At 38.5% G+C, this 25960-nt stretch overlaps 1 protein-coding gene across 8 annotated transcripts in view; it reads right to left on the bottom strand.

Annotated features, from left to right (window-relative positions):
* Positions 1-25960, bottom strand: part of SEMA5A (semaphorin 5A) — a 353355-nt gene that overhangs the window by 156086 nt on the left and 171309 nt on the right. For all 8 annotated transcript variants that reach the window (XM_074576222.1, XM_074576228.1, XM_074576225.1 and 5 more), the window contains one exon: positions 5228-5290. In XM_074576222.1, the coding sequence (XP_074432323.1) occupies positions 5228-5290 (63 nt within the window). The remainder of the gene's footprint in view (positions 1-5227; positions 5291-25960) is intronic.

Below are 25960 nucleotides of genomic sequence, written 5' to 3'. Positions count from 1 at the left end.
TTTAATTTTTAAATACTTTTTAATATGGTCCTCTCCAGAAGGAAATGGGAGACCTGGTTATTCGGGATATGGAGAAGGGTGAGGTACTCAATGACTTTTTTTTGCCTCAGTCTTCACCGGCAAAGGCTCTAGCCACGCCACCCAAGCCACAGAAGGCAAAGGCAGGGACAGGGAGAATGACATACTGCCCACGGTAGGAGAAGATCAGGTTCAAGACTATCTGAGGAACCTTAAGGTGCACAAGTCCATGGAACCTGATGAGATTCATCTGTGAGTCCTGAGGCAACTGGAGGATGAATTTGCTAAGCTACTATCCATCATATTTGAGAAGTCGTGGCAGTCTGGTGAAGTTCCCACTGACTGGAAAAGGGGAAACATAACCCCCATTTTCAGAAAGGAAAAAAAAGACCTGGGGCACTACAGGCCAGTCAGTCTCACCTCTGTGCCTGGCAAGATCACAGAGTAGATCCTCCTGGAAACTCTGCTGAGGCACATGGAAAATAAGGAGGTGACTAGTGACAACCACATGGCTTCACTAAAGGCAAATCATGCCCAACAAATTTGGTGGCCTTCTATGATGGGGTTACAGTGTTGGTGGATAAGGGAAGAGCAACTGCCGTCATTTACCTGGACTTGTGCAAGGCATTTGACATTGTCCCGTGCGACATCTTTTTGGGACCAGTACTGTTTAACATCTTTGTTGGCGACATGGATGGTGGGATTGAATGCATCCTCAGCAAGTTTGCCAAAGACACCAAGCTGCATGGAGCGGTCAACATGCTGGAGGGAAAGGATGCCATCGAGAGGGACCTTGACAGGCTTGTGAGGTGGGCCTGTGCAAACCTCATGAAATTCAACAAGGTCAAGTGTGAGGTCCTACATCTGGGTCATGGCAATCCCAAGCACAAATACAGGTTGGGTGGAGAATGGATTGAGAGCAGTGCTGAGGAGAAGGACTTGTGGGTGTTGGTGGATAAGAAGCTCAACATGAGCCGGCAGTGTGTGCTCTCAGCCCGGAAGGCCAACTGTATCCTGGGCTGCAACAAGAGAAGTGTGGCCAGTTGAGGGAGGTGATTCTCCCCCTCTACTCTGCTCTGGCGAGATCCCCACCTTCAGTACTGCATACAGCTCTGGGGCCTCCAACATAAGAAGCATATGAACCTGTTGAGGCAAGTCCAGAGGAGGGCCATGAAGATGATCAGAGGGGTGGAGCATCTTTCCTGTGAAGACAGACTGAGAGAGTTGGGGTTGTTCAGCCTGGAGAAGAGAAGGCTCCAGGGAGACCTTATAGCAGCCTTCCAGTACCTAAAGGGGGCCTACAGGAGAAAGGGGGAGGGACTCTTTATCAGGGAGTGTAGTGATAGGATGAGGCGTAACAGTGTTAAACTGAAAGAGGGTAGATTTAGATTAGGTATTAGGAAGAAATTCTTCACTCGTCAGGGTGCCCCATCCCTGGAGGTATTCAAGGCCAGGTTGGATGGGGCTCTGAGTAACCTGCTCTAGTGGGAGGTGTCCCTGCCCAGGGCAGGGGGTTGGAACTAGATGATCTTTAAGGTCCCTTCCAACCCCTTCCAACCATTCTATGATTCTACTTTTATTGAAAGTTCAGATGCTAACACACACAGCCATTAGAATCTGAAATAAGCAAGGGATAAGAGACTTCAATGAGATATATATATATATATATATATTAATCTCTCTTTGGTTATTGTATTTTTACCATGTGTATTTATATTTTTTCTTTATAACAGTCCCTACCACCAGTGCCAGTCTGAATTGCCTAATTTATTCTCTTAACCGTGTATGTTGTTTTAAATTTCTAAATGCTAACACATGCTGGCCACAAGGACATAATTTTGTCTGGCTCACTCCTGGAGCCACTAGTTATTTTAAGCAACAGCTTAAACTGGTGGATAAATGTCTGAAATCTCAGTAACAAACATCAGCCTTCAAAAGTCAAGTGCGCATTACACTGTCAAATGTGACAGATGTCCCTATATATTTTCCCCTTCAGCTCTTTTCCCTCGTTGGCTCCTAAAGCATAAAGAACAACAACTACTGCTAACAGCTAGAGGCAAAAATTCTGTGCAGCTTGTTTCTCAAGAGAAAGAGGGGGAAAAAAAAAAAAAAAAAAAGAGTTGTGTTTAACTGACCATTATCTCAAAAATACTAGAGTTGCTTCAGGGTTCAAAGCTATCTTCAGGTTTTAGGGCACTCCATCAGCAAACTGACTTTTAGTTTTTCCGCCTGAACTCATTGCGCCCATGCTGCTCTGTGGGCAGCAGAGCTTCAAAAGAAACCAGGATTTGAATGAGTAAGTTACCCACAGCTGTCCTTGTAATTCTCATCTCCCTTTCGCCACAGGCTGGGCTGGCCTTGTGTATTTTGTCTCCAGTCTTTCCTGTCCCTTCCCTACAGTCACACGTCTGCCCTGAAAGCTGAAGTCGCCCTGAAAATTGTTATAGAAATGCAACCCCCAGTAACTGTCCAATTTGGGCTACTACAACAAGTAGTAAGGAAGCACTCTTCCTGCTAACAGTAACTGGAATTGTGTCTCCCAGGGGATTTCCTCTGAAAAGGGACAACTCTCTGCAGCACTGGGGTGAATTCCTCAGTTTTTCCAAGGGAAGGCTTTTGTGGTTTGATTAGAAAGGGCAGCACTTCACAGATCAGGTGCTTTCCTCATCTGCATGCTTAAGTCCTCCCTATACAGAGAATACAGTGACCCTGGTTTAGCCTTGGACATAAGGCAATAAAAGACAATCATTAGTCTATCCTTTCTCTGGCTTTAAATTTATCCTTTGATTTTAACCTCTGTCACATCAGTGAAAGCAAAAGAGGCATGAAAAGTTCAAAAAGACAGTCATTCCAGCTGGGTAGGTTGCCTCAGTCAAAATCTCTGCATTCTCCAGCAACTCCCACATGCAGCCTTCAGGCCACAAGTCTGTACACCAAAAAAAAAGCCCTATGGTAACGATAAGAACAGAACTATTTCCTCCCAGGATTATCTTTGAATGTAATAAAATATAAGGATTGCACTTCTCCTCTAGACTGTGAATGAGGAACAAGGCTATGGATCCAAAAGAAACACTAAATCTTTATCCAACTAATAACAATACTAAGAAACAATCTCAGAGGTCATGATTAGAATAGCGTATATACTATTTTACAGTGACAGTATAACTTCCAATCACGAGCTTCTTCAAAAGGGTGTGATGAGCATGAATGAAAATCCGCATGTATGTACTACACTAAGGTCCATTCTAAAATGCATTTCACCAGTGTGAAGTTGTTTAAGAGCAACATATGCTTCTGCATTGTTGAATCAAATGTGGATCTTACATCACAAACCGTATTCTCAACATAATACTCAAAAGTACGCTACTATAGTCTCACATTTACCATTCCTTCTATCCATCACGTTAGATCACAGTCACTTCACTTTCACTGCGCAGTCACTGTGACTTTCAGATAGGTTGAATGTTATTCTCACAATCTTAAACTTGGAAAAATCACTGTGAAACAAAAGCACAAACTTTTATTTACACAATGCATTCCTACCGTGACAGTTTCTACTCTGATAATGCAATCTGCCATATTATGTTGTCACTTGAGCATGCGCTCTTACTTCAGAGCACTGTCCTCTGAAAGCTAAGGATGAAGGCTTGAGGGTTATATTACATGAAGAAGCATAAATTTTGTAGGGAGAAATAACAACTTACAAAGTGAAACATTTGCTTAAAATATGAGGTCCCAAAAGTTCTTTCTTTTCTTACCACAAACTGACAAGTGAGCATGTAGTAAGCCTTCTGATCTATAATCTATTTCTGCCCTTTAAGCCTTCACAAATAACTTGATTCACCAGAGTTTGTCTACTTAAATTAGAAATCTTTAAGTAAAATCCAACCCATTACTTTCCTCTAGCTATTAATGCTTTCTGTATACCTAGAAAATCCTGCACTTTAATGGACAGTGACCAGTAACTCCTAAATATTTCTTTCCCACACTGGGATGGAAAGAAAGGGAATGGAGGACAAAGAACGCAACACCATTCTATTAATGCCTTTTCCCAGTACAGTAAACTCATTTCTACAGTGAAAGATGCTCCTCCATAAAGACAATCACCTCCCATGCATGAAGCTTTACACTACGTATTCACTACACTTGCTTTTTTTCCCTGAAGTAATTCTGTCTTTTTCTCTCCTCACAGTACAGCACGCCCTGCTTCTGAAGTGAGGCCTTCTCCACCTTTAGTCTCAAATGGAAATGAACAGGCCAATGGTACAAAAAACCAAGTTTTTTCCAGCATTTATTAAAAAAAGCTAGAAATGAACTGTTCAACGGGAGAAGTTAAAAAGTCAGTGATAAGATGACTGTGCAGAAGAGAATCCTCCTCTACTAGATGGTAGAAGCTTTTGGAATATCTTTTTGAAGCTTGGGGTTTTTTGAGTTTTGCACATCAATAACATATGCTGACGTGTTCTACTGAACACAAGTGCGCCCTTTTGCAGTTATCGCTGTTGATGTGTTTTCCCATTAAGTTTTAACACAATTAACTTTAATCATTAAACAGTATAATAATTACAGACATAAATTGTATAAATTTCTAACTGGGTTTATAACTAATTCGATAACTAGCTTCAGCTTAGGACCGCCACAAAAGAACACAGCATTGATATAGGTTCCAGCTTAGCATTACACTTACCTGTGCTGAATAAAAGAAATTGTAGCTGGCCAGATAAGGAATTGTTTCTGAATACTAAAAATATATCAAGTCCCATGCCTAAAAAGTTGGTGAATTTCATATTATTTTCTTTAGAGTGCCAGGAGATATGAAATATAAAAGTTCCTAAAATTGCATCTAATACACAGGGAAATAAATTGAGGATTTTACAGAGTAATTACACAGTTATTTGGGATTTACAGCACTGAAAATGAAGTGAGAATACAGTGTATTACAGATGACATGTTGTACAGTCAAAACAATAAACTGGAAACTAACGTTCTTGATCATTTCAGAAAAGAATCATGTGACTGTATCTCTCACCCCACACTCCCCATATTGTTTTTTATTCCTTTGCTTGTACATCAGTGTCAGCCTCCTTTCCTGCAACTCTCTTCGGCAAGGGAGACAGTAAAAATGTATAAGGTAGAGATTTATACACTGAATTACACCTGCAATTAACATACAAATTGTATTAAAGCAGAACAGCTGTCTCATGCTTACCTTTGATTTGCCTTTACTGTAACAGGCTCTTTTAGTAGCTTCATCACATTGCCATTCCACTGCCTGCAACCAACAGGAATTAGTTAGAAACGCAGGGAACACAAGAAATATAAACCTCAGAGCTACCTAAGCCCATGCTTGAGATATGTGCGTGAGACATACTAATGATTAGCTGTGGCTGATTCTATCCATAATCACCTTATATGCTTTTTCTCCTTAGAAATGGAGTTTTGCTGTTGATGGGTTTTTGGTGTCAATCTGAAGTGAGGCTGGCCATCCTCATGATTCACTGTACCTACCGCTACAGCAGAAACAACCACAGTCACATTTGATGCTATTTAGCCACTTTTTAATGAGTTTTATTAAGGTAAAAAGTTTGGAACACAAAGAAAGGCTGAACCCCTCTCCCCAGCAGGGCTGGGCTGCATCACCACAGCATCCGAGGTCAGCTCTGCTGAGAGACCTTGCACTGTGGGAAAGTGTGCCCTGTTGTGGTTTTTGCAGTATTTATCTCAAGCATCAAATGGAGATTTTAATTTCTCAAGGTATGACTGCAGCACTAATCAGAAGCACTAAAACATCCATTCCAAGAAAGGCACAACAGGCAGACACATACAAGACAACACTGGAATGGAGCACTGCAAAGCAGAAGCAATTTATCCTCATTTTTGAGCTGTCTCTCTGCTTAAACAAATTTATGCCAGGACTGTAATGCCTAGTCTGCATTACTACAGTTTCACTGCATGAGTTAATTCCAATTATTTCCATATTTAACATTCAACAGCTATGACTTAGGAACTCTATTGTTCAGTGGAGCAGGTCGTCTGCTTGGCATTTATGTGCCAATACATGTACATATTTGAATGCCTGTATATGCGGTGTAGTCAAAGTGCATTTTAAACCACCCTGCATTCTTTCACTTTCACAGTGCACATCTGTGTGTTCTTTAGATAAAAATTCCACAAAACACTTCAAGTTTTATCAGGAAGAACTGAGATTTCTAAACCAACTACTGCTGCTTAATTACTGAAAGAACAGCTTTTTCACTTTTATTTACCAGGAACTAATGAAAGACCATTCATTCAGATTTAATATAGGTAATGTTTTGTACCTGTCTTTTAATGGAGACTATATTAATAGCAAGTAGACTCTATAATTAATAAAAATAATAGGGTGAAAGCTTATTTAAACTAAGGGGGAAAATGCCTTCAAAGTATACTATGCAGTACTCTGATTTGTGTTTCAACAAGCCCAAGAATGAGCTTTTCCGTTTCAGGGGAAAAAAAAAGACTTATAAAAACTAATGCCATTACTTCTCTTCCTCCACCCCAAACCTTCCCATTTACAGCATTTGCTTTTGCAGATGAACAACTACAGCATACTGGGGAATATACTGAAAACTGGAAGAATCCACTTGTGAATGACCCTAGCTTTTATAAAAAAACTGTATCTAGCAGCATGAAAGAAATCTCATACTGAATTAGAAGAAAAAGCAGCAGTATGCCAGACAAAAAAGCAGGAATGACTTTAATTTTTTGAATCTGTAATGCGAAAAGCGATTTATGGCCATAACAGAAATCCCAGTATAAAAGACTGCTCTTGGATGACCAACCTAAATTCCTACCAACCCATTAGGACACATTGAATCTATGTTATATGGCACTAGATACAAGTATCTAATACTGAATATATTATTTCTAAACAACATTAAAAATGTTAAATGCCCGGAGAAACACAAGAGTTACCAGTAGGAGGTCAGAGTAGAAAGACTTAGTGGAATACGGGTGCTTAAAAAGAAGGTTTGAAGGAAAGTTCTTGCCTAAACTGAACTGAGAAGAATATGCCAAGCATGAACAGCAGGAAGAAAGAAGACAGAAAGACTGGATTAAAGATAAAATGTACGTCAATTAATCAATTTTCAGTGACAAAATACACAGCTTTCAATTGGCTCTAAGTCCACAGTAAAAGAGTAATTTGAAGGAGAAGGATATGAAATGCAAAAATTACACAATGTCACAAACCAAGCAAATGAATTACATTTCTCAGGCACTAGAAATTTCGGAAAAGAAAATCAATAGACTTTGGAAATGGGAAATTCATAAGTCAAAAGTGACAGTTCTTCAAGCTTTCCACAAAAGCTGAGAAAAGCATAGAAAACATCTCTGCAAACAGGTCATGGCTGGAGAATCTAGGGACTCCAAGCGCATAAGAGTGCAGGTAAAATTTAGGACAAGTCAAACAGAAGCTTTAGTAACTCTGAGCATGGTGAGAGAGCATCGGGACAGCATCTCCCCCTCTGCTTCCCTGCTCTCTGTGAAGTGATCACAGAGTCCCAGCCCATATACTGTTTCGGGGTGGGGGGAAGAAAAAGAGGTGAAGAAAACAATCATTTCAACGTTAGCAAAGCCAGGTATCCATCCCGGGAGGGATGGACTCCTTAAGGAGCTTGCTGACTGCCATGCTTCTAAGGAGGAATCGAACAGCAAATAACGTGACAATATAGAGATACGGCTCTTGGTGAAGCCTGTAGGAGTGGCACACCCGGTACTACCTTAGCTCAGAAGTGCTGAGTTGGAAACACTCACAGACTGTTAGCTGTTAGTTGAATGGTCTTCTAGTTAGGATAAATGTCTTAGCTAGACCTCTCAAATTTTAAATATTAACCATTTTACCACCACATCACAAAACCACTAATACCATTATTAACACAACTGAAAATAAGCTTTCTTCTCTTTCTTTGATGCCCACGAAATGCATGGATTTACATGAAGACATTAAATATTAAAACATTATGTAATATTTCTGGAGACCATAGTTAACAGCACATACAAGAACCCAAACAGAATGAACTACTGTAACTACGTATAAAATACATATGCTAGCAAGCTAACCAAATGGCAAACTCTCTGGGAAAACCCTGTTAATGACAACATATGCCAAAGGAGTAATATTGTTTGGACAATAAATAAGTGCAGACACACTGGTGACAAAGCTAAGTGCCATCTTTGAAATCAAGTGTACTTATAGTCCTATAGCCCTGGGTTCCACTGCTGGAGGAGACAATAACAGAGCAGGCTGCAAATGAAGTATATTACAAAGTATATTACAAAGGCATCTGAAGAGATGAGTTGTTCAAGCTGTTGTACTTTGGTCCCTAAGGTTCCTGCATAGTTCAGTAAAGCATATTTATGTCTTATCGCTGATTAAATTAAAAGAGGAGGTACAGACAAACATTTCTATATATAGCTATTTTTTTTCTTCTAATCTTATCTCACCAATGCTTATAAATATCTAAAGGGTGGGTGTCAAGAGGATGAGGCCAGAATCTTTTCAGTGGTGCCCAGTGACAGGGCAAGAGGCAATGGGCACAAGCTGGAACACAGGAAATTCCATCTGAACATGAGGAAAAACTTCTTTACCCTGAGGGTGGCAGAGCACTGGAACAGGCTGCCCAGAGAGGTGGTGGAGTCTCCTTCTCTGGAGACATTCAAAACCTGCCTGGATGTGTTCCTGTGCAACCTGCTCTGGGTGACCCTGCTCTGGCAGGGGGGTTGGACTAGATGATCTCCAGAGGTCCCTTCCAAGCCCTGCCATTCTGTGATTCTGTGATTCAGGAAATTTGGGGGAGTTTCCCACAAAATGGAAATTCAGATAGTCAAAACAGCCTAGTGGTAATATTCAGGGGGAAGACAGGCATAAAACTCTTCAAGTTAATTGTCATTTCAATGTGAAAAAAGGGGAGAAAAATGTGTCCTGAAACTTCAGCACAGAAAGACAAAATAAAATGTCCCAACACGATAATAGCAATGTGGGTTTTGTCGGTAGAAAAGTAAGACTTTAAAGTTTTAATTCTGAAAGACCTGACAGACATATACAGATTGTGTTATTGTAGAAAGCAAGTGCAAAATCATGCTTACTTAAAGATGTTACTGCTATCCACCGCTTCCGTTAAATTGACATATTATCCTGCTTGATACCGTTTGCTGGTATTTCCATGAAGTTCAGATGAGCAGTGCAAATGCGATATGCATACCCCGTTGGGTATTTGATTCACTATGAATGTCTACATGGCTAAAGTTTATCCTGTTAGGATGTTTTCTTTCCTACATTTTTTAATGAGAAGCTCCAATTTTCACAAGGCAAAATACAACCTTTGGCATTCTGTGTACTGTTTTTAATTAATATTATAATTCTACTTAAGCTGACAACAAAATTCATTGAACCAAATTATAGGCACTCGAGTTTGTTCGCTCTGGGGAAAGAGGAGACAGGCATTTGAACGTTAGTGCTAGAGAAAATAAGGACGGGTAGTACATCAGCTACTGCTACGCATCTCCACAAAGCAGACAGTTGCATAGGTTAAGGAGTAGGGTTTAAGGTAGCACATCAGTCTGTTTCTGATAGTAAGCTGACACTATTTCCAGAGGCATGGCTTTTACAAATCCTGCTACCAACACGGTCTCTCAAGCATCTCTGTAAATTTAATGTCTTGGCTTAGTTTGTTTCTAATTCCCCGATCTTCAGCATAACTACATTCTAGAGACATAAATAAACCTTCATTATGTAACAGTCACCAGTAGAGCAGTGCAAAACGTACGCAGGGAGATTTTTAGCCCCATGAAAGTCAGTGTGGCCAACTCAAGTCTCAAATTCAAGACTGAATTTGACAGGTACAACTTGAACTTGACCCAGCGTACTCTGATGAGGAAGTCACAGTTCACTTTTGAACACATACTGTTTTCTTCAATTAAAAAATATACACGGAGCACAAAGCTCCATAAAGATTTGACATACAACCAGATTGAACAGAAACATGGCTTTGGTGCACACTTAACCCTAAGTTTGAACTCAAGTTTCAAACTGATGGCAGGCATCTTTTTGTGAATGCTCAACTGTAAATAACTGTATCAGTGTTTTAAACATTACATCATTGATGTTTGTAAAGTGCTTCAAAACCTTCAGATGAAATCTCTCCTTTTTTTCAAGGGGTAGTGGGAGGCGAGAGATTCCAGCCAGAGAAGAAATAAATTCCAGCTCAAGCTATACAATGAAACTATTATCTTCAAAATGAAGAAAAACATACATCCAAACCCCATCTACGTTAAGTTAAAAATTACAGTATTAAAATTAATTATATTCTTTGGAACAACAAATGTATTTCCGTAACTTCTCTGTTTGGATGAACGACAGGAATCTTGCTTAAAAGTTAACCTACTGTATCTTCAGCAGGCAAACTAAATAAATGCAAAAAAAAATTAGCTCCAATGGAAGCCAAAAGAAAATCTTCAACCTAAACTGATTTATCAAAATACGTTAGAAGAACACTAGAAGAGAATCATGGAAAGTTTAGAAGCAGTGAATACGGTTCACACGTCCCTCCCATTTAGGGAATAACTGTCAAGGGATTCTCTTCATGCCCAACATGCAGCAACAAAGTCAGTCCTCAGGCAAGACATCTGGAGGTCCCTTCCAACCTAAATTATTCTAAGTTTTCCAGAAAAATTACAAAATACAAAAGGGAAAAAAAAATCCAAACCCTAAGTAATTAACTTTAATAGAGCTCCTTTCTACAATTATAATTTTAATCAGTAAATGCAGACAGGAAATTTGAAATTTGAATACGGTCAAGAAAGGACTGGTCAATTAGAACGTGTTAAGTGAGATATGTATTAGTTTTACTTACAGGTCAACAAAAAACGCGTGGCTTTCACCTACAGTGACAGCTGCACACACAACCGAGTACGATCAGATCTCCTAGAAGAACTATGCTCCTATAGCTACACAGATACTCATAATGTACACATGTAGACAGGTACACGTTCATGTGTATTTTTATATAGGAACTGCATTGAAGGGTAGAAACAGAATGTACTATTACATTTCGTAGAGAAAGAAGTTAATTAGTCAAGAACCAAAAAATGAACAGAAGAGTATTCCAGACAGATGGTCCAGCACTTCTTAGGCAGATGGCTCTGCTAATTAGATACTGGCAAGAATAACATTAAAGAAGATGTTTTAATTACACAATGCCAAAAATTAACAACTACAAGTACAAGATATTTCCTTTTTTCTTTTTCATTATCTGCTTGCTTTCATCTTTTATATCAAGTATTTAAACAATACTCTGGGGAGCTGGGGTACAACGGCAATAACCATAATAATATACGTCAACAAACATTGAGTAATATCACCTTATTGTTCACATCAGTCCAGCAATGGAATAGCTTGAAAAAGTTGTGACTTGTTTGGCAAGGGCATCTTGCAGCCTGCCTAATTAGCTCTCAATGAACATGTATGCTGGAGTCCAAAAGCTGAGTTTAAAGAGGCCATAAAGAAAGTGTCAGGATTGTAAATGCAAAGAACGAACGTAGCCACAGAGAAGTATACCAGCAAGACATTAGCAGCAAATTAGCAGCAGCAGAGTTAGTGGTGGTTTTGATGGTTACCAGAAATTTTAAGGCGTGCTTTGGTATAATGACATCCTTGCTTCCAGCAAATATGTAAAGCCACTTAAGACAGAATTATACCTCTCTGTACTTCAGAGGAACCATTTTCCTTGCTTTCCATAGAGTCATTACCCTTCATCCTTGCAGCCATTACTGCTGGAGCTGTCTATCTTGCCAATAGGCTCCTGACAAACAGTCAACTTCAGAGAGTGAACATCCTCTGTGGAAAAACTAGAGTAAAATATTAAAAAGGGATTTCCCTTTAACACAGCTTTCCCTTTTGGCTCACCAAAAAGGAAAAGGTGGTTTCTGGGGACTAAAGGCATCCTAGTTAGGCTTTCATATGAAGTTATAGGCCAGCAGCTCATACAAGAAGTCCAACACCATATGGACAACTTTACTAATTGGCTACAGTCACCGCAGTATCTTGCCACTAATTACCGAATGTAACAGCCAGTTCTCCTGGGAATAACATTATGTGTGTTTTCATTTGTTCAGAACCAGCTTTCACTGTTCATCCACAGTTACAAAATTACAGCTTCTTATAAAGTAAGCAGTGTGAAATATATGAAAGTAAACATCAAAACATGCTCGAATTTTCCAGGGTTTGGAATTCAGTAAAAACTGAGATCCCCTGATAGATATATAGTTTCATACTTAAACCAAGTAATATATGAAGCTTTATATGGTTTCAAGGAGCTCATGTCAACTTTATTTCAAATATACTAACATAAAGTATATAAAAAAGTGAGAAGTACACACCCTGCCAATTCCTGAAGTAACCAGTTTTAATTAGCTTCTTTTATTGACTATGCAAATTAATAGTTGAAAATTGTCAGAATCGATATGATAAAATTAAAAGAAAAGGTTAAGCATATTAGAGAAGAATTTAGAATTACTAAGTCTTTCACAAACCTTCAGTGTTGGGCCACTTCACTGACTTTAATGACACAAGGCTCTGTCCAAGACCGAACTGCCACAAATGCCACCTACCCTCCACCTGGGCATTCCTCTCTTTGTCTTCTGCGAAGATTTCTAAATGTCACAAAACATTCATTTGGTTTACACTTAACAGAGACAGGTTTATAGAGGAAAATGCAGTTCCAAACCTGGAAGTCAGCAACTGAAAACTTGAGTACATTCGTAACTAGGGCTTGTACTCCTTCTCCCAGAAAGTCATTCAAAAAACCCAAAACTGTTGCACTGTGACTTTCAAAGTTTTGCATGTTCCAACCTGGCATTTTGAGGCTTTTACAGTTTTTATGGACATTTAAAAGTTGAATGCAGGATTATGCTGAAGGGGTAAAACAACAAAATGTTCTTGCATTACCAAACTTGGCAGCCATTCACAGCAGGTAGGAATGAGATTTCATAACATGTTTTTAATGCACATTCTGAAATTATACCACATATAGTAAATTTAATGTATTGAATAAATTATATGTGAATCCTCTAAGATTTAACATCTGTGTTAGCACACTGAGTTTTAAAGCGTTTCCTGCTTTTTGGCAAATAAGATTGATTTTAGTAGGCTCCGAGACCTATTGAAAGCAATATGTCATTTTATTTTTTTACAAATAGTGTTGTAAAAATTCTAGGTGCTGATGAGAAATGTCAGGATTCTCTTTACTTCAAGGAAGTGAAAGGTACTTCAATGTAATTTCATACTCCTCAACCCCCTAAGTTGAATAACAGAGTAAGTGGAAAAAAGAGTCCCCTGGCACCAGAGTGCCACAAAATGTTGGTTTGGCCCTTGCGCATAGACAGGCAGAAGTTTATTTTCCTGCACACCTGCTCATTGCTGCTAAGAAACATGGAAATAGGAGCGGAGGAGGTGGCACTGGAAGGTGTACCATCTTGCCCCATGCTAACTTGCTGTTTGAGGCACCCACGCCGGTGTGGGATGTGGGATTAAAGGAGGAGCCCAGGAATCGGCACTCCTTACCTTTCAGCCACAGACAGTCACAGGAGGTATAACACTTCAGAAGACTGTGCAAATCAAACACCTCCCTGAAATAATTTCTGAGAGGCACAGTCAACATATTGTATCTTGCCCCTGAGATGTCAAAGACAGCTGTATTATAGCTTCCAGATATTTTCCAGCTATAAGCTCACAAAAGCAGATGAACCTGAGAGATATGGTGCAGGATGAAATTTATAACATCTTCTAAGTCATACTGAATAACTGAGACTACAAAACAGATATCTTTCTATTTCTATATGTACGTATATAATTTTGTACATAATGTGTCATTAGGAACAGAATAACAATTTCATCAGCATTTTCATTTGTCTTTTTTACTTATAGTTTTGCTGCTAGGCTTTAGTGACGGCAGGCTTGATTCTGTTCACAGTAATAAACATCTATAGCTCTAGAGAAAATATTACAGTGACTTCACAATAATTGTCATTTACAATAAAAAAAAATAATTTGAAAAGTTAGCCTACAAATGGCATCTCACAAGGCAGCAAAGAGACAAAAACTGTTGAAGGAACTTCAACATATATACGTCCATTAAACATGAAACGAAATCAAGGTAAGAAAATTTTAGACAAATGAAAGCAGAGGGAAAGCAGAATGCTAACAACAGAAGAAATGTAAGAACCACCAATTTGTACAGCTTGTCTAGTGAAAACGCAGTGAAGAAATGAATGGGTCAACAGCAAAGAGACACAAACATGAGATATTCTACATCCTTCTAGTTAAATTAATTGACCAGACACGTAATTTTGGAAAAGCAAGTTTAATTTTTCTTCTTGTCATTTAAGAATAATGCATAGATATAGAAGACATTTAGAAAGTGGATGGGGCAAAATGGAACACTAAAAAAAACACCACCAAATTTCCAAAGAGTTGGCAACAGAGCTGATGGCAGCACGACTGATAGTTCACTCAGGGAAAGAAGTTTGTTTATGTTTGGTTATGTTTACTTTAAAATGATTGGATATATTTTGACAAACACTAAAATAATCTGAGACACAAACCAGCAAGAACACAGAGAAGAAAAAAAAGTAGAGGCACATAAATGAGTGTCATCAACACATAGATAATATCGTGAGCTGTGAAGAAAAGGAAAAAAGAACAGCAAACAGTGAAAAATTCCCATTAAATACAAAGAGCAAAACATGTTTATTAAAATAGGAAAGCTTGAATGTATAGCTACTAGGAAAATCACTGGAGTGTAGCTGCACTGTTAAATTATCCAGAAATCAAGAATGAGAAAGAAAACAGGAGAATCAGGGCTAAGGAGAGTATCTGCTCAGAATATGGAAAAGTCTTCAAGAGAACAACATGTACTCCAATTGCAGTCGAAGAAGCAGAGGGAACAAGGAGGCCCATAATGCAACTTTAAATCACAATTGCATCGTGAACATTTGAGATAACAGTGAAGCTATGAAAAAGTCTGAATGTAAGTTAATTTTTCTCTTTATTTGACACAAGTGAATGGCCTAGAGTAATGTCAATGACACACAGAGCTTTTCACCTCCAGGTTGTGTGTCAAACATCATTCAAGTTACCAATTAGTGGAGGTCAGTGACAACCGGCAACCTAGTATTAGCTATATGGAATGAGTGGGTCATTTCTATGCAATTTCTAAAAGATAAACATTCAGAACTAAATGAGTAATAATTGTCAAGTGTTGCAGAGTCAATAGAACGGCTGCTTAGAGGGAAAGAAATACCCCTGTTTTATATAAAGGTATTCAACTCATTCCATGTTGACAAGGAATCTTGGAAAGGCAGTCAATGAAACAATCATCACCATATCTTAGCGATTCTTCTACAAGCTTTTCCCTCCTATTTCCCTCCCTACTGACCTCATATTTCAGAAGCCATGGGACAGCTGTAGGAAGCTCTACTCAACCTTTAGACTCAGCCTAAGGATTCCAGCCAACGTGCTCCAAAGAAAATTGCAACAAACAAGATGTGATAAAGGGGGATAGGTTTTGTGTCCCTTGGTCACTTTCAGCTAGAGGGTATGTTGCAGATAAAGCACTCTAGAGCCAGGGAATTTTATTTGATTTAGTCTACTGCCAACCACCACAAACCTTAGTCCATCAAAATGCCTCAGGTAGGTAAGTCACTGAGTATGCTTTCAGTTTTCTCAGTGGATGATCTCCACTACCAATCAACTGGATTCGTAATGGCAGACAGATGAAAAAATAATTACTACTTTCTAAGAGTGTTTAAAAGATTAAATGTACAATTTGTATTTCAGACAGATTAAATTTTCATAGATTTGATAAATTATTAACAGTTGTGTTAAACCTGGGAGATCTGTTATAAATGGTCATGAACACATTTGTAGAAAACATGACTGATGGACCTATGTCATCTAATGTAACCTATTATCTGACAGACTGAGTAATCACTATATATATTATGTACATAAACAATTATATATATAATCACGTTACAGTGATAATCACTATCAACAATAGGTTAAATGTGTTACACAGTCAACTGATCCTTAATTAGGACTGCTAAAAAGTATTTATGTAATAAAACTTAATAAATAACTGATAGCCATTCAGTATATGCCTTTGTTGTTCAGGGATTATTTGCTGTGCACCCAAACCCACGCTGGTGAATCTCTAATAATTCTTGCAAAAGAGTTTTTGTTCTAAAATCAATGGAGGAGGCAAAAAACAATCATAATCTGTGTGATGTGATGCCTGGTGCACAGACTGGGAATTGTGTATTTGTTATTACTGCATGAGCCATTAGCATTAGAGATTCATGAACAAAGAAAGAGAAAATAGTTCATAAAACACTGATGCCTAGCTAAATGTATCAGACGCTTTGTGAAGAGTTTTACTGATAAACTCCTGGATTATTCTACAGCTCTAGTAATTTAGCAAAAGTTTCAAAATGCACTGTTTTTTTGCAGTTTTTTCAAGTGGAAAAATCCCAAATATTTGTAAAAAACCATCACACTCCCCCAAAGACCCATGTCTGTGGTTCTAAATAACACAGTTGTCTGTGCTGGCCCTTTTCTGGAAGCTATAGAGAGAAGGTAGCCACAGAAGAACTCACCAAGCAAGGCAAAAACACTGGTATCACAAATGAGACAGAAACTTGAAGAGCAACACCCGCATCCATTAAACAAACTGAAAGGGTGATAGGCCCTTAAAACTAATGACAGAAAGCTCAAATCTCAATTTATACCAAGAAAGTCAAAGTAAATGAGCCCTTAAATGTTGAGAAAATATCTCCTACATTTCAGTGACACGCACAAATTTTAGTAACAATCTCCCACAGGGAGCCTAATCCAAAAATTTATTCCTGAATCAGCTGTGTGATGTTCTCCTCCTGTAGCCTCTTTTCCATCTTTCTTGGTTTAGAAACCCTTTGATTGCTACGCTGGAAGAACAATATTGTACTTTGGTAATTTTCTCCCAGAAGCTGAAACCTCAGTGGAGGTAGCTATACAAACATGATAAATAAAGCTCATTCAACAGGATGCCCAGGGCAACTGTTAATAAGGCACTTCTATGCAGCCATGGGGCTCTTATTTCTTTTTGCAGATACCATCAGCTTTCCCCCATCAGATTATACCTTATTAACAATTTGTCCCCTGATGAGTATGTTATAGCTCTTAGCTTTTTAACAGGGGTTTATATTGGATACTAGTTTAGCATTATAAACAGAAAGTAACAAAAACTTTTTTATTACTAGCAATTATTTCTTAAAAATTCTCCTGGGCTTTTTCTGCTGAATTGAGTCCTTTGAAGTCAGTGTTCCAAAACCCAGAGCTTTTACTATAGCAAAACACTCCAAAATCAAAGGGAGTTTTGTCTAAGGAGAACAGAAGAAAGGCTAGAAATTGTAAACATTCTCAATATTTGCTACAGAAAAGGGACTACACTCCTGCACAGTAGCTTATAATAGGAAACCCTCTTAGCATATGCCTGAAGTACTGAAGAACTTTAGAATTAGCCCGAAGTCCGTTCATTTATAGCTCTTACTTTCCTCTGTATAGTGAAATGGGTTTGAAACTCAGATCAAGCAATTTTGAGCGCACCTCTACAAAGCTGCAAAAGTCAGAAAGCTCTAAAACCTCAAAATTAATTTTCTATTTTAAGTGTAATGAGTATCAAAATAAAGATTTGTTATTATTCGTGCAGGGAAAAAAAAAAGGATAATCTTTATCTCTGTTTAAAAAACAAACAAAAAGAACTTCATAGAAAAAACACCACTGGATTTGTATCTGCCTTCAAGTGCAGGGAGGAATATGCATTATTTTAAAACGGTTCAATGGCACAAACATTTGCTTAGCATTTCTCTGCTCTAGGTATTAACAGTAGCCAAATCAAAATTGACAGAGTTCAAGAAATAAGACTTGTGCTTTTGAAAGATATTGTGAGATTTTAATGGTGACGTTCTGAACAGTTTATCTGTCTCCTTGCAGATTCTGTAACTTCTCCTTGCAACGGAGGTTTCCTCCAATGTAAAACGCCTGATGAAATTTTTCAGTGCCTACTGAAATTACCTAGCTCTTTTACCCAAATTCAAGGAACACATAAAAAAATCACGGAGCATCCAAGACTCATGGTAAAGCTTGCATCTATAGACATGTTTCTTTCACTCTGAAAACAGAATGGCTACAAATCAAAAGGTGTCAGGGGGGAAAAAAAAAAAAAAAAAAAGATGTGAAGAACAAAGATTTAAAGAGGGAACTAACATATTTAAAATTAATCTGCAACACAAGCAAGTGAAGATATTTGAGGCCTAAACTTAGACAGAACCAAATGAGACTTTCCTGTAATAACTTTTCGTGAAGTACATTTCAGCCCTGAATTTTCAACTCTTTCCCGGCCCGCAGACTTTTATACTGCCTGAGATCTTCGGGGAGAGAATAAGGCTTTACCTAAAGTTACCTGCAGGACTAGGATCTGAGTCTATGTTAAAGGAAAGAGACGAATACCCACACTTCAGCTTTACAATACACAAACTGTCCTACAAAAAAAGGAGCACCCGTGAATCCTGCCTGCTCTGTGTGGCAAAGGAAACCGAGTGATCCTCATTTTTAAAACCAGGGTAGAGACTTCCTTTTGGCCTGCATATTAACTGTGACCTGGAATCTACATTAACCAATTCCTCAAGCAGAAGAGGAACTTCACATCAGTAACATAAGACAGGTCCTGTCTCACTGCCAGATCTTTTCAAGGACAATGCCCACATAACTTTTTTAATGGATCAAAACAATACTTTCTTCCCTAGTCAGGCTCTTAGAAATAGCACTAGATAATTTCTGGCACTGTTCATCCAAGCTATCAATATTCTGTGTTAATCATGCTGCTTTGAATTCATATACTTTTAATATTAATTCTAATCTGTGAGTTAGTGGAGAAAGCAGAGGGAAGCTGGGACAGAAAGAAGAGTGTGCGTACATTTAAAAACCATGCGAGGATGTGGGCTGCTTGGCTGGCTGCCAGATGCCCACCCAGATGCTTTCTCTTAAATTCATTTTGTTGCTGATTAAAAATAGAGTAGGATAGTGAGAAACAAAGACAAATCTATAAAATACTTCCCCACCACCACCTTTTCACACGATCAACTTCATCCTTTCACTCCGGACTCCTCTACCTCTTCCCACCCAGCAGCACAGGGGAATGGGGGGCTCCTCTCTGCCACTCTTGCCTCCTCGCACTTTTCCCTGCTCCAAAAAACATTCATAGCTAGAGACCCTTTTTTTAATCCAAAATGATTTTGAAAGTTGCAGGTCTGCAAGAAAACAGTTCCAGTTAATCCCACAAAATCTATGCTAAAGCAAGATGTGGTAGATAGACTTCAATGTGAGTTGCATGCAAGCAAGAACGAGCCACTCCACTGAGACACAGAAGTAGCAAAAAAAATCCAAAAAACTTGAGTGTCATGACACTGTGTTGGAGTTATGGAATTATTACATGGGTGTCTACATTATAGAGATCCATTATATAAATGTAATGATATAAAAATTATATATATTTTAAATGATATTATTATATCTGTGTTGGGCAATTTTTGCTTCGATTCTGCACTTTCTTTGGTAATAATTTGCATGTTGCCCTCTTCAAATCACCTAAAATCCAATGTGAGTATCTTCATTTGTGATGCTCTCCATTTGCCAGAAATCAGGCCAGGGAGGAAAAAAGAAAAAAAGTTCTTCTCATGGCCACTTTAGTTCTTAAAAATATTGATTCTGATGCATGCCTTTGTACCTCCTTTGGTTTTTAATCACTCTTCCAAAAATATATGCATGTTTCTATTCTTACACGATAAATTGGATTACACTGAAAATTATGAAGATCCATTAACACACATTGTATTTTTATGACTAATCAATAGGGCTAACTGCATCTTTAGTATAATAATCTGCTTCTAACTCTTCTTGGTACTTCACATCTTTCTGAAACCTCCAAACCTCCACCATTTAGACTGAATTTTCCTCTGCTAGAGTGGAAAATATGACTAAAAGCAGATATTTGTAAGAATGATAGTAGAGGAAAATAAACTTTTTCAGTTGTTCCATTTGTAAAACTCTTTTCTGCCTCTTTCTTCTTCCACACACATAATCACAAAGTGATTGGGGTGAAAATAAGACAACACAGTAGGCAGCTTTTTGAGTTCTATTCTGTGCTGGACCAGAAAAAACTTCTGATTTTACAAAGTTATTAGGGTAGCAAAACTTCAGAATAGAATGAGGATTATGAATGCACTTGAGCTGCGTTTTTCATTTTTTTTGCTCATTTTTCTGCAATGATTCAATAACATCTCAATAACTTTATAGCTATGGTTGATGATGTCCTCAGGCAAGAAAACTCAATTGTTCAAAATGAATTCTTCTGCACCAAAAAAAACAGCCCTTGGCAATAACATCATGCATTCCCTAAAGATAAACTGCTACACTAGTACTAATAACAATAACACCAATAGCAATTGTAAAGCAAACGAGTAACCTATACAAGGAAAAAGGAGTACCCCAAAATGAGATGAGTATATGCTTCATTTTAGAGCACTGTCCCCCTTAGAGAAGAACACGTGAAACACAGCTGTATTAACAGAATTCGAAAGCACCTAAACTAAAAGTAATATAAAATAAAAGCTACCATACCAATAAGCAAACATAGGAAGAGAAAGACATAGGGCTTTAGTCTTTGCTAGTTTTCATCATCTTCTCTTACTCCACAGTCCCAAATCCACTGCCAACAAACTGCTGCACTGGATTAACAGCAGTTAGGAATTATTTATGTACTCATTCCTTCCTTACAAATGTATCCGTGAACGCCTCTATAGTGGAATTAACTCACTAAATGCGCTAACCAAATTAGCACATTTTAACTAATCAGTCCAGTAACCCACCAAATGCCTCCTAATGCTCACATGAGCAACTTCCAGTATACAGTGGTAGTCATAGCATCAGTAAATACAAACTTGTCTCAATAAATGGATAGTGCCTGTGTAATAAAAGTTTTTAATCTCGATCTTAATTACATACAAAATCATGGTTGATGTTGTGTAGCTGGAAGTTATTTTCCAACATACATTATTTTTCTAGTATAGATGTAGCGTGTCGTGTCTTACTGTCAAAAGAATGTTAGTCTTCCAGATGTGATAAGTCAAGAAGGAATCTCAATCATTTGGCTGCTGTTCTTGTTTTAATGAAGAGAGATTGGTATCTCAAGAATCCTGGGGGGATAATGCAGATGTGATGCAAGGCAGAGCACAGATAACAATTCTGACTTGGTAACAGTCTGAACATACTTAAAATGCATGCTTTCAAATCCCTCCCACTGTCTCCACCACAATAACATCTCTTATCAAAGTTTCGTCTATTTTAGGAGGTTGGTTCTCCACAAAGGCTAATCTGTTCAGATTCAATTTCAAACTGAAACATACACTTCTATAAATTAAAGCAATGGAACAAGCCAAAAATTTAAATGGGTTGGCTACTTTCTGCTCACAAGAGGCAGACATATCGTGCAGCACAGGGAGTACAGAGGGAATTTCTTTTGTATCTTAGCACAATAAGTGAACGGAACTTTAATTTCACTTCCCACGTTGCATGTTTCCTGCATGCTCCTCCACCTAAACAATGCGAATGGAAGCAGAACTGGATGAAGAGAGGGCTCTAGCTAATATTACTGGCAGTCATGCACAGTAAATATGCTGTACCTCTGAAAGGGCAGAGTATCTCACTACCACGTGTGATTATGTGCCCTGGTGAGCTGACAGGGCAAGCGTCTTTTGGTCATTTCTGAGAAAATTACATACTGTAGTTGGGAAGAATCCTCAACTGGATTGAGACGGAAAAGTTCACCGTAAACGCCTGCACAGGCATAGTGAAAGCACTGAACTATTGAAGACTTAGGTAAAGAGATATAGACAACTGTTGAGATGACCTTCAGGGACACTGCAGGACAGTACTATGCCCAAGAGAGAAGTTCCAGTGATGTGGTAGCAGGTGACTGAGCAGAAGGAGAGGAAAATGATCCAGTGTTGAGTTCTCTCTCCCTGTGCTAATGTATGGGAGCAGAGAAGCCAACAAAAAAAGGCAGTTACAGTAGTGATTTGATCAGCAGGTGTTGTACAAAGAAAGCTGAAATAAGTTTAGGGGGATCCATAGCTCACTCCATACATCATCTTCAAAGTTACTTACAGAAACAAAACATGGAGATAAAGGGAAAGAGAAGAAGCAAAACCTCTCTCCAGTGGCCTACTAGGAAGAGAAGCCATTGAAGCACGTAGATGAGCATCCTCTCCAGTGTAACAGGTAGTGTCCCCAAACACATATTCTGAGGGATGCTAGGGGGTCAGAAAGTGCAGGAGCAATGGCAGGCTTCAGCTACCCTCCGAAAGTTTGGGTACGCATTACACTGAAGCCTGGCAGCAAAAGTAAAGTTTCAGACACAAATCAGAGTTTTCATGAAGCAACTCATCACGAGGCCCAGGAGTGAAGAAGCAGCTCTTGACTTTGCCCCAAGTAGCATGCAGGAACAGTACTGTAATAGCAACCACAATGTACTTAGATCCAGCATCACTGCAACAGTAACTGAATACCCAAATCCACTACAACATGTTCTGCTTAGTAACAGGGAACTTATATATGAAGAACATTGATACAGAGGAGCTAACTGAGGCAGATGAGAGTTAAAGTTTTGCAGGCAGCATTCAAAGATACCTAGCTGGAGACGCACGACAATGAATGCTACCTATAAAAAAAAAAAAAAAAAAGACACGATGGAAAAGGCAAAAGTAAACTTGGCATAGATTAGCAGCAGGGCAGAAGTAGTTAATAAAAGGAGGAAAGCATCTTTCAGAAAACTAAAGCACTGTCAAAATGAAGGAAACAACAGAGCAAAACTCTGGCATGTAGACCAAAAAGAGTTTGAAGAACAATTTGCAAAAGCCATAAATATTACTAACAAATCCTTCTTCAAATACATTAAAAGCAGGAAGCTTGACAGTTCACAGAAGCAGTAAATGATCAAAGAAGTGATTAAGATGACAAAGCCACACCAGAAAAAATGTATTTTCCCCACTGCCCAAGTTCAACATGGAAGAGCTCAAGGAAGTTCTCATCCCAGAATGAGGGGGGCTGCTCATCAAAAACTGTCTCAAACCACAGTGCTGTTAAAAGAGGTTATAGAATACAGATAAAACAACAAGCAACAGATCTTCAGGATGGTTTTTATGCAAGAATATTAAAGGAAATCAGAGATGAAAGTGCTGAACCATTAATCAGTGTTAAGACCTTTAGCTTACAACTGCTTTGGTACCTGAGGACTGGAAGATAGCAAATGTAATATCTATTTCTAAAATGGGCTCCAGGTTTATAAATTACAGAAAAATCAGAGAAAATGTGAGATCAATATGCTGGAGAGCAAGGCTGTTTTTTCAGAGGCATCTCAACAGACTGAAGAAAGAAGCTGACAGGAGCCTCATGAAGTTCAACAAAGGCCAAGTCCCGCATCTGGAATGGAACAGAATAACCTATAACAACACAGTCTAGAAAAAAGAGATATAGATACGGACAAAGTATGAATAAAGGATATCCAGATGATACACTCTGTTTGGATTTCCAACAGGCAATGTCCAAGTTCTCTGACCAAAAGACCTTTAAGAACCTCTTCGAGAAACTACGCAAACAGAGCATAAGAGGGAAGGCCCTTCCATGGATAAAGAAAAGGTTAAAAAGCAGGTGGGGTAGGCATACAGTCAATTTTCAGAGGGGAGGAGGTAAGAAGATGGGACCCACAGAAATCTATGGCAGAACTCAAATGCTGAACATATCCTTAGGTGATGCAGAAGAGAGAATGAACAGTGAAATGACATTACTTGCTAAAGCTACCAAGTTATTCAGGTTAGCAGAAAGCTGACTGTATAGGGTTCCAGGAAACCCTTACAAATCTGAATGGCTATTATCTATATTGAATTTACTTTGCAGTTTTAATAAATGCAGTGTTGCATACCAGGAAAAAGAACCTTAAATAACGAAATTACTTAATTTCATGTATTCAGTGACAGGCTCTGAACTGAACATTACTATTCAAGAATGAGATCTTAAGTTACAAGAACAAAAAAAGGAATTAAGAATAAATTATGGGAAGTGTGGAACACTAGAAAATGTGGAACAAATCCATTTACCACCCTGTTTTGAATAGTTTTTGCATTTCTGATCCAACCCCCAACTTCAAATTTCAAAGTAGAACTAGGAAAGATGCATAGAAAGGGGACAAAAGACCTCCAGCTTTTTGTGTTTTCTCTACAGGGTAGGATTAAATAGGCTGATTCGTCAGCTTAGGAAAAAAGACATCTGAGGAGAGAGATAACAGACAGTTATACAATCATGAGAAAGGTGCACTGAGAATATTGTTCACTGATTTTTAACAGTGAATTAAAAGTGTATTCACTATTCTTTGAATAGTAAAGAATATTTAATGATATAAACCCCAGAAGTTCTTCATTCACGTGATGAGCTGCAGAACTCTTTTCCACAGGACAACAAAGATACAAAAAGTAGATGTGAGTTAAATGTCACAGGGTGAAGCCAACATGAAAATATCACTCAGGTAATTGACCTCTTGATTAAATCTGCCCTGCACTCATTACGTGATTCTATTTTGTCCTACAAAACCAAATCAAACACAGATAAATGCTTAATTTTTATTTAAATTTCTGCCACTGAGTGGCGTGGTTCTGTTCGTGTGGTTACCCCACTTTGCAAATCCCCTGTGACAGCTGAAAAGCCGTCTGGATAAAAACCCATCCAAGACACTACCTTCATCTCAGAAAGCTCCTGGGTTTCAAATAGCTGGGAAAGTTTTCTGAGGAAATATCATTACATGTTTAGGCTTTTCCTAGGCACCTGCTGTGGGCTGAAGAAAAGACAGTACACTAGGTATGTTACATAAAACCGTCTAATTCTAACTCCAAATAGAGTTACATCACCCATTATGAGCCTTAGCTTAATTTATTTCAAATGAGCAATAACCTTTCATTGAAATGATATAGTTTGATGCTTTTTAAAAAAAAATTCAGCAAACATTAAAGAAAAGTTGAACATCATTTATAATTAACATCACTAAATTTATCCTTCATAGCAAAGGGAACAATATGAAATGCTCATCAAATATGGACCAAGTTGTTTGCTTTTTTTTAAAGTAAGAGAATAAAATTAAGAATCTAAACCCTGTCTTAAGTATTGACTACACCCAAAATGCGGCTTTATTTAACATCCAAGTTCAAGCAGCACACACTGCCTCCTCTTCCCTCATATGTTGTTTATTTTACACTGGAAGCACTTTTCCAGTGATTTACAATTGGTTCTGTTCTAAGCAGGTTATGAGTCAGAGCTCATAATCATGTCACCTGAATCTGAATTTGTCTTTCTACCTATGTACCCCCCATTTATAATTTGCTCTTGCTACAGAAATTTCCCTTGTGCAAAATTTTGCATATTCTGTACAATTCCTTTTGCAGATTGCTTTCCCTGGTTCAAAGCAGAGGGAAGAACGTCTAGAGATTGTTCTGTGTCCTGTCTGGTAAATGAATGTCCTGTTTTCTTGTTGCCTGGCTACGCTCTGTGTCCATGCCGGCATCCGTGCAATAAACACATTCTTGCTATCTGCACTGGCCTTTTTTAGTTTGCCACTCCTGCTAGGAGAAGTCAGGGAAATGTAATACTCCCCCACTGCTGACATTTAGATCTTGTTGGAGCAGGCTGATGTTTGCAACAGGGGGAGGGAAAAAGACTGAGGTTGAGATATCTTGGATGCTGCCTCACAAGGACAGCAAAAAAAGA

Source organism: Larus michahellis, chromosome 2, assembly GCF_964199755.1.
Source record: "Larus michahellis chromosome 2, bLarMic1.1, whole genome shotgun sequence".
Lineage (NCBI taxonomy): Eukaryota > Metazoa > Chordata > Aves > Charadriiformes > Laridae > Larus > Larus michahellis.
The sequence above is the reverse complement of the archived record's forward strand: the minus strand, read 5'-3'. Positions and strand labels throughout refer to the sequence as shown.